General features: G+C 43.2%; 1 protein-coding gene across 3 annotated transcripts in view; it reads left to right on the top strand.

Annotated features, from left to right (window-relative positions):
* DAGLA (diacylglycerol lipase alpha) overlaps window positions 1-15518 on the top strand; it is a 153824-nt gene that overhangs the window by 119835 nt on the left and 18471 nt on the right. For all 3 annotated transcript variants that reach the window (XR_011024755.1, XM_068260428.1, XM_068260429.1), the window contains exons 14-19: window positions 4621-4763; window positions 5465-5533; window positions 5621-5693; window positions 9246-9442; window positions 9553-9682; window positions 11665-11855. Coding sequence is in view for 2 of the 3 variants with exons in the window: in XM_068260428.1 (XP_068116529.1) it covers window positions 4621-4763; window positions 5465-5533; window positions 5621-5693; window positions 9246-9442; window positions 9553-9682; window positions 11665-11855 (803 nt within the window). In the remaining variant the exon portion in view is untranslated. The remainder of the gene's footprint in view (window positions 1-4620; window positions 4764-5464; window positions 5534-5620; window positions 5694-9245; window positions 9443-9552; window positions 9683-11664; window positions 11856-15518) is intronic.

Here is a 15518-nt window from a genome sequence, read left to right as displayed (position 1 = left end):
CTGTCGGCCGGTGACGGCCAAACCAGAAGTGACCGCCGGCGAGTCCAGACGCATCGGAGGGACACGGCGAGGGCACCGTTCAGCTGCAGGGGGCTGAGGAGAGCCCCGGGTGAGTAAAAGTCATTTTTTTCAGCTCACTTAAGTATTCCTTTAAAGCTGCACAAATTTGCATACAAAATTTGCATAATCCTGCAACAACTCAGAACTATTTGCATCCCATTGACTTTCTCTAGTCTTGATAAACGTGCTAAACGATTTGTGACATTTAAATGAAATGGCTAAAGTCCATAAACCACACACAATTAATTGTTCTTCAAGAATGGAAAAAGTAAATGTCCAATAAGTTAACTTTTGCTGCAGAGAAGTGAACCCTGGCTTGCATTAATGAAGAGCTGGGTGACTTCTGCTACAGCATTTTCAGAAATGTTCACCCCGCATAGTGGGCTCAGCAGGTGTGCCTTAAAGCAGGGGTCCCCAACCACTGGTCCGCGGCCCACTGCTGGTCCGTGGGATGTTTGCAGTTGGGCCGCGGGACTGTCCTCTTGACCCCCCGCCCGCTCCCCCAGCGTTTGCCGCTGCTGTTACCTTAGCCGGTGGCCACTTCCTCTCTATTCCCCTCTCCTGCCCATGTAACTGATTCACAGCAGCGCGCCCCGCAGCTGCTATGATAAAGCAGGAGAGAGAGAGAGCGGTTCCCATAGTAACGGCGATACACATCGCCGCTACAGGAAGCCGAGCTCTCTCCTGCTTCCTGCCTCATCACAGCAGCCGCGGGGTGCGCTGCTGTGAATCAGTTACACAGGCAGGAGAAGGGAATATAGAGGAAGCGGCCACCGGCTAAGGTAACAGCCGGGGGGGGCTATACTGGGGCAATACCTACCCATACTGGGGCGCTATACTACCTATACTGGACACTATACTAGCTATACTGGGGCACTAACTACCTATACTGGGCACTATACTAGCTATACTGGGGCACTACCTACACATACTGGGCACTATACTAGCTATACTGGGGCACTAACTACCCATACTGGGGCGCTATACTACCTATACTGGGCACTATACTAGCTATACTCGGGCACTACCTACCTATACTGGGCTCTATATTAGCTATATTGGCCACTATACTAGCTATACTGGGGCACTATACTAGCTATACTGGGGTAACTATACTAGCCACACTGGGGCAACTAAACTCCCTATACTGGGGCAACTATGCTAGCTATGCCGCCGCACCCCAACCCTCCCCCTCCCTCCCCCCCATCCGTAACCCTCTGCACACGACACTGTCCACTAGGAGACACCCCCGCGGTCCCCGGAGAAAAATTTGGTCAGAAAGTGGGCCGGAAAAGGTTGGGGACCCCTGCCTTAAAGGATACCCGAAGTGACGTGACATGATGAGATAGACGTGTATGTACGGTGCCTAGCACACAAATAACTATGCTGTGTTCCTTTTTTTTCTTTCTCTGCCTGAAAGAGTTAAATTTCAGGTATTTAAGTGGTCAGACTACAGTGTGACCCTCACTGATAAGAAATTACAACTATAAAATACTTTCCTAGCAGAAAATGACTTCTGCGAGCAGGAAAGAGATAAAAAGGGACAGTAGTTCATAGATTTTCGCTCTGGCATACTTCAATGAATGTGTCATTGAGCAAAAACAATAAAACAGAAAAAACTTAAAGAGTAGAATTAAATATAAAATAAAACTGTGGAATATTTTAAAAAGTAATTTTTAGGAGAAGGAGGATAGAGACATGTGTTGATTTCACAAACCCACCTTGGGTTCTCTTTAAAGGACACCCGCAGTGGGCTTGTGAAATTATATTAGGACACAGAGGCACGTTCTGTATACAATCACCAGCCTCTGTGCCCTTTCAGTGTGCCTTCACCCCTGCTTCCCCGCCTCTTGTATAACGCGGCTCTTCGTCTGTGTCCCTTCCCTCCCTGCCTCCGTAAGCCGATTGGAGGAAGCTTATGGAGGTGGGAAAGGAAGGGACACGGTGGGGGAGCGGCGGTGACTGACAGGCTGAGGTAAAATAGCAGGCCAGCGACACAGGCCATCTGTGTGTCGCTATCCTGGAGCTTTTTTTAATGGGGGACCGCAGAGCCCAGGGGAGGTGGGGGGGGGGGGGGCGCTGGAGGCACAATGCAAGGACACAGAGGCAGATCATTATTATTATTTACAGCATATTATATACTATCACCAAGTTTTTACTAGAACAGCATTCAATTAGTTAAACACAGGAGTTACAAGCTCAGTGCAGAGAAAGCTGGACCATTGGAACTGAAGATAATGTTATCTTGTGTTTACATTCCTCACTTGATACAATTAAGTAAATACTTCTCTGACTGTGCAGACACTCCTGGACACAGACACTCAGAAAGCATTTCTGCTTATTTTACAAGATGAATAAACCAGTTATGAATAAAATGCAATGGCAGCTCTCAGAGAAAAAAAGATGTACTTTGGGAACTTATAATTTCTAAATGAATAATAATACTTCTGCACAAAAGCAAATACGATAATCGTATGGCATATAAAAAGTAGGAAAACATGTTTTATTGAATGTTATGTCAGGGTTTTATACCGCTTTAAGAATGGATAGAAATGGCTCCACATAACATTGCAGGTACCACTTGATCATCATTGCAGTATAGTAGTCAGAGCTGTGCAAATGGGTCCTTTACACTCTGGTGTTTAAAAAAGGCAGTATTTTATTTTGGTTGCTAGGAGAGGACTAGAAAGAGTTCTCCTCTCACACTTCACACAAGTCCTGGCATCTTGCCCAGGGTGGAGGGTGGGGATTTGAGGTTTTCCAAGCAAAAGATATGTTGCGGATCTGCTTTTCTTTCACTTGTTTGCATGCTGAATAAGTTGACCTTCTTTTGTTTCTTAAAGTGGAAGTCATGTTAAAACGCTTTGAATAGGAATCTCTGTAGAGCTTTATTGTCTAAGGTTCCTGTCAGGGAGATTTTTTTCCCTCCCTTCCTGTTCCTGTGACTGCTGTCAAGACTAAAATTGTGAGGTCTGCGGGCCTGGGGCTGCCATCACAACAGGACTCTACCACGTTCTAGTGCAAGCTGTAAAAGATGGTATTTGCCCCTCTCTTTGATCAGATTACCTTTAATTTGCCCACTAATTATTGAATTTTACCAATTGATCTTCTGATCTGATTATTGCGATTGTAAAGAAACCATTTGAAATCTTCGATTGAGCCCATCAATGCAATAAACATTTTAACCAATCCGATGGCAGGATTGATCCGAAAAATGGTTTGATAATTTGATCAAAGATCTGATCCTTTGTTGTCAATTGGTACCATTAACAGTATCCAATCTGATCCAATCCAGGCGATTAGAGGGTAAAATTTGGATTATTAGTGGACACCTTTGTTGTTAAACAGGTCCAATCTGTTTTCTGATTTTCTGATCGATTTTGTATAGAAGTGATCAGAAAATCAGTCAGAAGAATGACCGGAAATCACATTGCACTCATTGGGAAATATTGATTTGTCCTGTCTATCTGACAGGAAATTTCATGATGTGTACCAGGCATTACTGAAGCAAACATACAATTAGGTTTCACTGTATTTATTTTAAAGATCCTATTGGGTGCTGAGAAACTGATATGGGATATTTGCAGCACGACAGCAAGTTTAAAGAGAAACTCCGACCAAAAATTGAACTTTATCCCAATCAGTAGTTGATCCCCCCCTATTACATGCAAAATCTATTCCTTTTCACAAACAGACCATCAGGGGGTGCTGTATGACTGATATTGTGGTGAAACCCCTCCCACTAGAAACCCCTCCCACAAGAAAAGTACATACTTTTTTGGCAGTTTCCTATCTGTGAACCTTGTTGCATTGTGGAAAATAGCTGTTTACAGCTGTTTCCAACTGCCAAAAACCATGCCGCAGCTACATCACCTGCCAACACTAAAATGTTCACTGGAGTTCCTCTTTAAAGTTATCACAGGGAAACTGAAGAATATGATTGGTTGCTCCAGGCTAACAATAACCAATATTTTCCTTTTTATACAGTACTGGACTCCCTTTGACTCCATGGAATGTATTTTTTGATATTTGATTGTTTCTCTTTGAACTGTTTTCTCAGTAGTTTATGTGTAGAGATAAAACTATTGCTAAACCATGTAATTGGGTGTTTCCTGTGACAACAGGAAGTGTTTGCTTGTTCACCAAATTCTCCAGTTTTCGCATTTTGTACTTGTTTTCTGTATTTTTCCAGACAGCTGAATTTCAGATCTCATCCACATTTGTACTGTATTTGCAGATGTCTGTCCAGTGAGAGAATCTTTTCAGAAATGCAGTTGCCATTTACATGCACAAATTCAGTTTCTGCAACCTCTAAAGGACAGACATTTTCCAGCATGCTGGTAAATTTTATGAAACCCTTCGACAGATTTTGGCCATGCAGAGACCCTTGTTTGTGATTGTGCATCAGCAAACGTTGCTTTCATTTTAAGGGTGTTCTTCATTAACTTAGTAAAGTGGAGATGTATATCACATTTTGTGACTTGGTGTTGTAACTTCCTGAGGTGTTAACCGAGATTACCACCTGTGTGACCATCTATAGCTCATTGTTCTTTCCTTCAGGCTCGTGGAACCAAACACTACGGCCTTATTGTGGTAGGACACTCTCTTGGAGCCGGAACTGCTGCTATTCTTTCCTTCCTCCTGCGCCCACAGTACCCTTCCCTCAAGTGTTTTGCATATTCTCCACCGGGTGGCCTGCTAAGGTACATTCTACACATATGCGTATAATGGGCTGTTCACAGCATGTGCTATGCTGAGGAGAATTCCTAACCTGAAATTAATGAACAAAAGGGTCAGAGTAAAAAAATGAAGAAAAGTGTAGCGCAAACAAGGAAGATAATACATTATGAACATTGGATAGAAGATAAAGCATAGGGAAAGATGGCAGGAAATAAAGTGAGGGTTACAAGAAGAGGAGGCTAGACTGCAAAATCCAGTCCGAGCTGGTAATTGAGGGAGAGATCAGTAAGCTTACAGCTCCTGTTGCTCTAAAAATCTGGCTGAATAGAACATCTTAATGATAGGCAGTATGTGGTTCAGAGGATCCACCTCGTTATGTCAGGTCTTTTTATGCCTCCTCTAATTTTATAGTCACCAGTACAAAGAAGTCATGAAAAGGTCTATTTTGTGGTTCAAGCTGTAAGTTTGTAAAGTATAAGACAAGTGAGTTTCATTTCTAGATGTTTTCTAATGTAATCTCTGTGGATTTAGCTTTTACTAGCCACCTGTATGTCACAAAGTCCTTCAACTTCTTAATTGCAAGGCAGGAGCTCTTTGTACTCAAAATAGCCATGGGGTTTTGTACAGCTGACATGTACCATTTCCATTCAGATGAACAGTAGCTTTAGTGATGGATTGGCTCAAGTTCATTCATTACACTAATTTTTATATTTGTTTTTTTAAGTGAGGATGCTATGGAATACTCAAAGGAATTTGTGACATCTGTAGTGCTTGGAAAAGACTTGGTTCCCAGGTAACTTTGGTTGTTTAGCCTTGGCATGGTCTTATTTTGTACAATATACCGTACTTTGTTCTTATTTTTGTTTCCTGTTTTGTGTAGGATTGGTTTATCTCAGCTTGAAGGTTTTCGCAGGCATCTTCTAGATGTACTTCAGAGAAGCAACAAGCCAAAGGTTAGCTGGCCAATCAGCCATAGTAATAGGTCCCTGCACTCAAATCACTTGCTGAGGTCTCTCAGTCAATGCTACTTCTTATCGACTCTCCCGTACTGCCTTGATCCCATTGTTCCGTGGTTCCTCTTGCTCTGCTTTGTTCCTCTGAGAAGAGACAGACTCTGCTTCCTTCGCAGTGTTCTGCCATCCTGACATCACACAACTTGAAATAAGAGAATCAAGCAGAAAATCGAATGGCTAATAGATCGCGCAGAATCGAACGCGAAAAACGTAGTGTGTATTCCCAGCATTAGCCACATTCTGTTATCTCTGTTAATTCTGTTAGCTAGAGCTCAACACCACACTGTACAGCTTCATATACTAGTATGCCAGTATGTAGCTCTATAGCTCATGCTATGTGATGTCAGGCCAGTGTTCTGACAAATGGATGCACATTGCAGGTTAGTGGATCTTTTCACTACTCACAATCAGGGCTGTGGAGTCGGTACAAAAATCTTCCGACTCCTCAGTTTCTGAAACCACGACTCCGACTCCCAACTCCGGGCACCCAAAATGGCTCCGACTCCGACTCCTTAGTCTAATACTTAACGGGGCTGTGGATTTTGTACAAAAATACTCCGACTCCTCAGTTTATGAAATAAACTACTCTGACTCCGGGTGCCCAAAATTGCCCCGACTCTGACTCCTTGACTCCGACTCCAACTCCGACTCCACAGCCCTGCTCACAATAGGGGTAAAAGCAGAAACAGTGGTTAGGGGAGCATAGAGCTGGAAGAGGAAACAGGAGTCGGAAAGAACATGCAATGTGGTTGGCATTATGGGCAGGAAATAGAGCAGAAGCAGTGTTGAGGATAGTATGCAATGCTAAGAGCCACGCAGAGCACAAAATATGTAGGAGAACAGAGCACTGCTACCACTGCATTGCTTCTGGACACCCCTGTTTCCCTACAGATGATTGGAGGGGCACAGTGGTGGAGAGTGGGAAGTACAATAATGTAGACTTTAGGAATGTGGATGGTTCAGTGAAAGAAGGCGGAAGACCATATTTTAGGAATACATATGGGTATCCCAAGGTCAGAGAATATGCGGAGTATGGGATCCTAGGAGTGAGGTACATTGAGAGAGGGAAGTGGGCATGGGGAACATAACATGGGAGGGTAGTCAAGGGGTGGGGGAAGGGGGGATAAGGAATGGGGTACACAATGAGGACGCTGTGTGGGGAGCCCCAGTGAGGCAGGGGGCACAAGCAGCAGGATGGGGAAACCCCAGAAGCAGACATATCTAATTGATGTAGGAAGTGAGTGGGGGAGGAGCACGTGGACAATGTATCATGTAAAGGTGGCCACATACCATACAATTTATTTGTATCGATTTGAAAATTCTGATCGTTATTTTTGGCTGAACGGAGATTCTGATTCCTCTAAGCAATGTACCACACAGGTATATTTGATTTAGAAGCAACTACAAGAGAAAAAAGATGAAATCATTCTTAAGAATTAGGTTGGGAATAAAAAATCAAGAGGAAAAATATTCAATTACATCAGATCAGAAGTTTTGTGTACAGGAAAGGGGTGGTCTGTTTTTTTTTTTTTGCTTCCACCTATGGGATTATATCCAAGATAAATAAACGAGAGCACGGAGGAACAGGTCAAAAGAAAGATGGCGTTCACATATATACCGTTCATGTAAACTAACATATTTACAGGGGAAACTCGAAAAATTTGAATATCTTGCTATTTATTTCAGTAATTCAACTAAAAAGTGAAATTAATGTATGAAATAGAAACCCTTTGCAGGTGTTTTGGGTTAATTAGCTGAATAGAGTCTGACACTTGGAGCCCAGTATAGTGAACACTTTCACAATATCCTAATGGTCTGAGATTTTAATTTTGGGGTTTTCATACGCTGTAAGCCTTAATCATCTCTAAATTATAACAAAAGAAAGGTTTAATATATCTTGTTTTGCATGTAATGAGTCTATTTCATTTATTACTTTCACCTTTTAAGTTGAATTACTGAAATAAACTTTTGCACGATCTTCTAATTTTTTGAGTTTTGAGTTTCACTTGTACATACATAACCTCACTATTACCACTAGAAGGCATAGCATTACTCAAATTGCACTTGTTTTATGCCCCCTTCCTATTATAGCAGAAAACAAGATTATTTTTTTTGGTCTGTTTTACCGCATCGGAAAACTGTCAATTGACTGATCCTATTGTTTTTATAGGATCCGTTCACACTTGTTATGCTGGGAATACACGGGTCGATCCGGCGGGGGTCGAGCGGCTTGATCGGGCCAGCTGAATATTATCAGCTGGCCGATACACGGTACAGAAACGTACCGTGTACCCCCAGCATAATGGGACGAGCGGCAATCGATCCGCGCAGACGAGCGGGGACGCGGCTGGGGTCGGTCCGGCGGCTAATCGGCCGCCGGATGGACCCGTGTATTCCCAGTATAAGACAGCAACAGATCCATTGGTTCCGTTGCGGCCAGTGGGATGCAAGATTGGAACCTGCATGATGATTACTGGACAGCGAATACATTTCCCATAGGAGTCTATGGTGCAAACGCATCTGCTGTAGACTCCAACTGGCCCACAATGGACCATCGAAGGCTGCTGGAGATCCGGCCCTAGTGGGAACATCAGGGCTAGTATAGGCTAGGCTATTGTAGGGTGAATTCTGCAGCATTTGTTGTGTGTGAGTGGAGGAGACTCATCCAACTTGTGGGGAAAGGACCTGGTTGTGTTCAGCTTTTAGAGAATGGTAAACAAAAAAAAATGAAGACATCTTTCTACCCCTACTGCATCTATGTTGTTTGGAGAATTAGGTCAGTCCCCAATACAGGAAATGTGGTAAACCTCTCCATGTTATTAAAAATAATAGCACAGGAACCTTAAAGGATATCTAATGTAAAATAAAACGTTAAAGAGAACCCAAGGTGGGTTGTAAGAATGCAATTAGCACACAGAGGCTGGGTCTGCATATAATACACAGCCCTTGTTGCTATACTGTTTGCCCCAGTCTCCCCCTGCGCTCTGCTGTACCCCCAGAAATCAATCGCCCTGCTGGCGACGTGCAGCGTGTCGCCAGCCGGCTGTTTACATCTTAAGTGTCAGTCTCTGCCGCTCCCCCGCCTCTGATATCGCCGCTCCCCGTCTGCGTCCCTTCCCTCCAATCAGCCTCTGTATGCTAATTGGATTCTTAGAACCCACCTCAGGTTCTCTTTAAGCTTTACTTACCTGGAGCTTGTTCCAGTCCCTAGACGTCTAGCTGATCCAGCGCTGAAGTCCCCCTGTCCTCCAGGCTGCTGCTGTCCCCTCTGTAAGATCACCGACTTTGTCTGGGTTGTGGGCCAATCACACTCCCGTGGCCAGGAGAAATCTTAGTTTATGTACCTCCAGATCATCCGTTATTTAAATCAAATAAAAATGCACAAAAACTGTTCCTAATTGAGCCTTGGGTGTCCATGGATTAGGAACAGCACCTTATTCCCTCTGCACATGTCCTGATAAATATCTCCTCTCTTTTGTATTGCTCCTATAGTGGCGGATCATCTTGGGGGGAACAAAGTGTATACCTAAATCAGAACTCCCTGATGAGTCTGAGGGCATAACCATTCCAAATAATCGGCTGTGGACTCACCCTAGTGACCTGACCATTGCACTCTCTGCCAGCACACCACTGTATCCACCCGGACGAATCATTCATGTTGTGCACAATCATCCGGAGGAACGGTGTTGGTAAGTGCTTGTAGACTTGCATAGACTTCATTATAAACTGCTGTGAATAGTAAGACTCAAGTCTGTATATTCATCTTCTAACACTGGGCTTGCCTCTTTACCTTCTGAAGTTTCTGGGATCAAGAAGAGCCAACATACTTTGCTATTTGGGGGGACAACAAAGCATTTGAGGAAGTGATTATCTCTCCAGCCATGCTGCATGAACATCTTCCTCATGTAGTGATGGAAGGACTAAACAAGGTAAGAGAAATAACTCATTTTCATTTAGGGATCCCACAGTTAACCTGTGAGTATTATGTGTTTTCCATGCATGCCTTTTGCAATACAATCGGATTACAAAATGCTAGGTATGGTACTTTTAAACTAATGGAAAACATGCAGGATTGTTCCCATTAGCATGCTGCGTTTGTGCCGTGATTCTTTCTTTTTCACATTTGTTATGCCTGCTGCATTTTTTTTGCTGTTTTACCTCTATACAAAGTATAGGCACACAAGAGAACCGCAAAGCAATTGTGCTGCTCTATTTTTCGGCGATACAATGTATTTTCCTGGATGTTTTTTTTCCTTCTGCCAAAAATGCTAACATACCCCAGTCGTGATGTCCACCTGACTGATCGCGGTACAATTGCAGTAGTGTAAATGACAAGAAATGCAGTCATGTTTTTTAGTGAAAAATGGCCTTTAGTCCTTACCTATAATTAAAAACTAAAGAAAAGGTATAGTCTTCCATATATGTTCTTACCAATAAGTCTGAGGTGACAGCTCCTGCATTCACTGGCATCAGCTGGATCATACCACATCAGGGATGGAGGGGGAGATGTGATTGCATATGGTTATACTAATTAGAAATAAAGGAATATGTTACTGGTGTGTGTGTACCATGTAATTGCATCTATCTTTTAAAGTGGGATTACACTCCCGAAAATAAAATGACTGTAACTACTTTTAGTTATATAAATGAACATTTGAAAGCTTTTCCAAGCATTCCCTGTGTGTAACATCATTCCTTGTCACTTCAGAGCAGTAGAAGCTTGCTTATCTAAATGTAATAATTTCCGGCTAAAGCTCTGCGTCTTTACTCTGCCCCCCGATTAAACACATCGCCCTGACAACAGCTGAGTCACTTCAGCAGAAAAGTAGAGGGGCAGAGTGAAGACACCGTTATGGGGAGATTCTTGCCTTTGACCAGAGATAAGTAAGCTTCTTCTGCTTCTACAAACCTCTACTGCTCTCTGCAGTGAAAATAGACAATTTTACACACAGAGAATACGTGAGAATGCTTTCAAATGTCTTTTAATGTAATATAGCAGCAACAGAGGCAGACGAGGCACCATCCACAATCCTTAGTAGTATTTATTTTTCAACCATCACCAGCACAAGAGTTACAAGCAGCATATAAGGGACGACCAAGTGAGTCCATCACTTGTAAGATGCTTGTAACTCTTGTGCTGGTGATGGTTGAAAAATAAATACTGCTAAGCATTGTGGATGGTGCCTTGTCTGCCTCTCTGGTTGCTATATTGGATTATCCTTGTTACGAGTGCACACCGCAGGAGTAGTCAATCGTCACCCTAAGGTCCAACAGTGCATTTGGTGCCGACTGTGTGGTTCTTCTAGCTTTGTAACTAAGAGTAGTACTGAAATTTTAGATTTGGGAATATAATCCCACTTTAAGTTACTTGATAGGATCTTTATGCATGTTAATATTATTATTATTATTTATTGTATTTATAAAGCGCCAACATATTACGCAGCGCTGGACATTAATTTAGGTTACAGACAATATTTAGGGGTGACATACAGCAAAATGACAATACATGAATACAAGAAAGACCAGATAACACAGCACAGTATGAGTACCAGGTAATGCTTAGTCACTGGAGGGGGGCATGGAGATTAGGCAAGTTATGTTCACTCAAATGCATAGCATAGGTGCACAGTAATGGAGGTGCATGATCAGGTAGGACACAAACGGAAGGTAGGGGACCAGAGTTCAGCTGTGGGTTTAGAGCATTTGTGAGGGGTAGTAGGCCAGAGTGAAAAGGTGAGTTTTGAGGGCTTTCTTGAAGATGTTGAAGGAGGGGGCTGCCCTAATGGGTGGACTAATATGTCAACTATTAACTGTTTATGTATGAGCTTGGATTGCTGTCTGGAGCTTAGTTTTAAATTCCTATGTGGAAATCTAGTTTCTTATGATTACTGTTTTTTTTTTCCTTGGTCAGGTGCTGGAGAATTATAACAAGGGAAAGACAGCTCTGCTTTCTGCTGCTAAAGTAATGGTTAGTCCAACAGAGGTTGACTTGAATCCTGAGCTGATCTTCCATCAGCCTCCCCATCTGTCTCCCCCAATCCTGGAGGTGATACCTGCCATTATGCCTGGGACGAATGCCAACAGGAGGAACAGCAGCACCAAGTAAGGGATGGAAATGATCACACAATGGAAGGGTTTCCTACTGTTCAGTTCCTCTACTTAGCAATGATAGAAGATTTTACAGAAGTGAAAAAAAAGCTTTGAAACTCTAATGCTGGGAATACACGGGTCGATTCTGCACCCGATCATTTTGCCTGCTCGATTCTCTTATCTTCCGCTAGTTTTTCTTATCTTTTTTCAATTCACTTCAATGAGGAATCAAGCGGCAAAACGATCGACCGGTGATCGGACATGTCGGAAATGATCTATCTAACCATCTTATCAGCTCAGAATCGAGCCGTGTAATCCCAGTATTAGTTATTATCTGGATTGATCTACACTTGGCTTCTTAAAGTAAGCGTGTTAACTATTAGCGTATAATTATTACGGTACATACTACAGTTGTGCTCATTTAAATATTGGCAGCCAGTGAGCAGATATTTGTGGTCAAGTAACTTTTATTCATGTCCTCTATCAATAAATGACGTAACAGGTAGCTTTGCGGGTTGAAGGTGTACGGCATCACCAGTATTTGGATCAGATACTCAGCAGGTCATCTTTCTGTGGCCGAAGATGCTGCAGGATTTCTATCAGATGCTCAGCAGGCCATCTTACTGAGGTTAAAGATGCATCAGAATTTGTATCAGCTGCTCAGCAGGTTATCTTACTGTGGTCAGAGATACATCAGTATTTCTATCAGATGCTCATTTGGTCATCTTACTGTGGCCAGAGATGCATCAGTATTTCTATCAGATGCTCAGCAGGTTATCCTACTGTGGGCGGAGATACATCAGTATTTCTATTAGATGCTCAGCAGGTCATCTTACTGTGGCCACAGATACAGCAGTATTTATATCAGATGTTCAGCCGGTCATCTTACTGTGGCCACAGATACAGCAGTATTTCTATTAGATGCTCAGCAGGCCATCTTACTGTGGCCAGAGATGCATCAGTATTTCTATCAGATGCTCAGCAGGTTATCCTACTGTGGCCGGGGATGCAGCAGTATTTCTATCAGATGCTCAGCAGGTTATCCTACTGTGGCCGGGGATACAGCAGTATTTCTATCAGATGCTCAGCAGGTCATCTTACTTTCAGAGATACAGCAGTATTTCTATCAGATGTTCTACTAGTATTTCCAATCACAGGAATAAGACCATATTGCTTTTTATGCGTACGTTTTTAAATTAAGACCAATTGAGTAAGCACTAGTATAGGGATTCATAATTATTTATTATTATTTATTTATTTGTTGTATTTATAAAGCGCCAACATATTACGCAGCGCTGGACATTAGTTTAGGTCACAGACAATATTTAGGGGTGACCTGCAGCTATACAACAATACAGGAATACAAGAAAAACCAGATCACGCAGCAAAGTAGGAGTACAAGGTAATGCTTAGTCAGTCACTGGATGGGAGCATTCAGATTAAGCAAGTTAGGTTCACTCAAATGCATAGCATGGGTGCACAGTAATGGAGGTGCATGATCATGTAGGACACAAAAGGAGGAGGACCCTGCTCAAAGGCTTACAATCTAGAGGGACAGGTAGGGACACGAAAGGTAGGGGACCAGAGTTTAGCTGTGGGTTTAGAGCACTTGTGAGGGGTGGTAGGCCAGAGTGAAAAGGTGAGTTTTGAGGGCCTTCTTGAAGATGTCGAAGGAGGGGGCTGCCCTAATGGGGTGAGGTAGGGAGTTCCATAATGTTGGAGCAGCTCTTGAGAAGTTCTGGAGGTATGCGGGGGGCGGTCAGGCGAAGTTCATTCGAGGAGCGGAGTGAGCGGCTGGGTGTGTACCACTGAGTAAGATCGGAAATGTAGGTTGGACAGGTTTTGTGGACAGATTTGTAGGTCAGACACAGTATCCTGATTCTGGACTGGATAGGAAGCCAGTGGAGGGATTCACGGAGGGGAGCCACCGTGGTGGAGCGTTAGGAGGAGTGGATAATTCTGGCTGCCACATTCATGATGAACTGCAGTGGGGCTATTCGGGTCATAGGGAGACCAGACAGAAGGGCATTGCAGTAGTCAAGGCGGGAAATTCTGAGGGCATGGATGAGGAGTTTGGTGGTGGCAGAGGTCAGGAAAGGTAGGATCTTGCAGATGTTACGAAGGTGGTAGTTGCAGGACTTTGTGAGGTTTTTGATGTGGAGAGTGCGGAGTCCAGGGTGACACCCAGACAGCGAGCTTGAGAGGTAGGGCGATTGTTAGTGTGGTTAACAGTGACATGCACATCTGGGAGGTTCAGGCATGGCCGGGGTGGGAAGATCATAAATTCCGTTTTGTCTAGATTTAGTTTCAGGAACCTAGCGGATATCCAGGAGGAGATGGCTGATAGGCAGGAGCAGACCTTGTCCATGGTAGTGGGGGATATGTCAGGGGTGTGGAGGTAGATCTAGGTTTCATCAGCATACAAATGATAGTTAGAACCCATGGAGGTGATAACCTTGCCAATGGAGGATGTGTATAGGGAGAACTGTAGGGGGCCAAGGACTGAGCCTTAGTGGACTCCCACTGAGAGGCGGTTGGGGTGGATGAGGACTTATTGAAGGAGGTTGTGAATTAGCGGTTGGAGAGGTAGGATGAAAGCCAGGTCAGGGCGAGGTCATGAATGCCCATGGACTGGAGGCACTGGGGAAGTAGGGGATGATCTACTGTGTCAAAAGCTGCTGAAAGGTCAAGGAGGAGGAGAATGGAGTATTTACCTTCCTGCTTAGATTATGATATTAATCTAAGACCCCTCCTCTCAATTAAGCATTCATTAAATACGAAGGTCTGTGGGAGTATAAACAGGAATAGCAGGTTATTTTTTAGAAAGAAAAGTCATATGGCACCATTTCCATAAAACTTCTACATTTTATTTATACAAGTTAAAAAAAAATATATAAGACCCAGAAGTTATATGAATCCCAGAACTTCGTTCTCTATTAACGTCAGATATAACAAATATAGTTATCCATATCCACACCCATTAGTGGACTATAAAGTGTGTCTAAGTGACCACAGAATCTCTATTATTCATTAGACTATGTATAAGTTAGAATACTAATATTTTCTGAATGCCTAACATAGACTCAACATGTTTCGTAAAAGAAACTTCACTTCTTAAGGAACTATTCGGCTCTTGAGTAAGAGACCTATATAATCACCTATAAGTTATAAGAAAACACGTGTCACGGACCATTAATCTTATCTAGAGGCCAATAGATATGGCCAGTGGACAGAAAGATGGAGGGAGGGAGGAGTAAAGGGGGGGGGGGGAGGAGAAGCAGTGCTGTGGAGTCGGTACAAAAATCTTCCGACTCCTCAGGTTAGGGTTCCACCGACTCCTCTAATTTGCATATTACTATCTTGTTGATTGAAAGGATGTGACATAAAATGCATCTCTTAACTGCCAACGCTTAGAAATTTAAAAAGACAACTGAACTGAGAGGGATATGGAGGCTGCCATATTTATTCCCTTTTAAACAAAACCAGTTACCTTGCTATCCAGCTGATCTTCTGCCTTTAATACTTTTAGTCATAGACTTGAATTAGGCCTCGTTCACATCATAAGCGATTCCATGTGCGTTGGGAAGCGCGTATGATGTGGTAACATGCAAGAAAGGCAGAAGGGTATAGACAGCCCTTCTACCGTTCACATGAAATGCGCAGCAATACGATGGG

This window comes from Hyperolius riggenbachi, chromosome 11 (genome assembly GCF_040937935.1).
Source record: "Hyperolius riggenbachi isolate aHypRig1 chromosome 11, aHypRig1.pri, whole genome shotgun sequence".
In the NCBI taxonomy this organism is placed as follows: domain Eukaryota; kingdom Metazoa; phylum Chordata; class Amphibia; order Anura; family Hyperoliidae; genus Hyperolius; species Hyperolius riggenbachi.
Note: the sequence above shows the minus strand (reverse complement) of the source record. Positions and strands in the feature narration are given on the sequence as shown.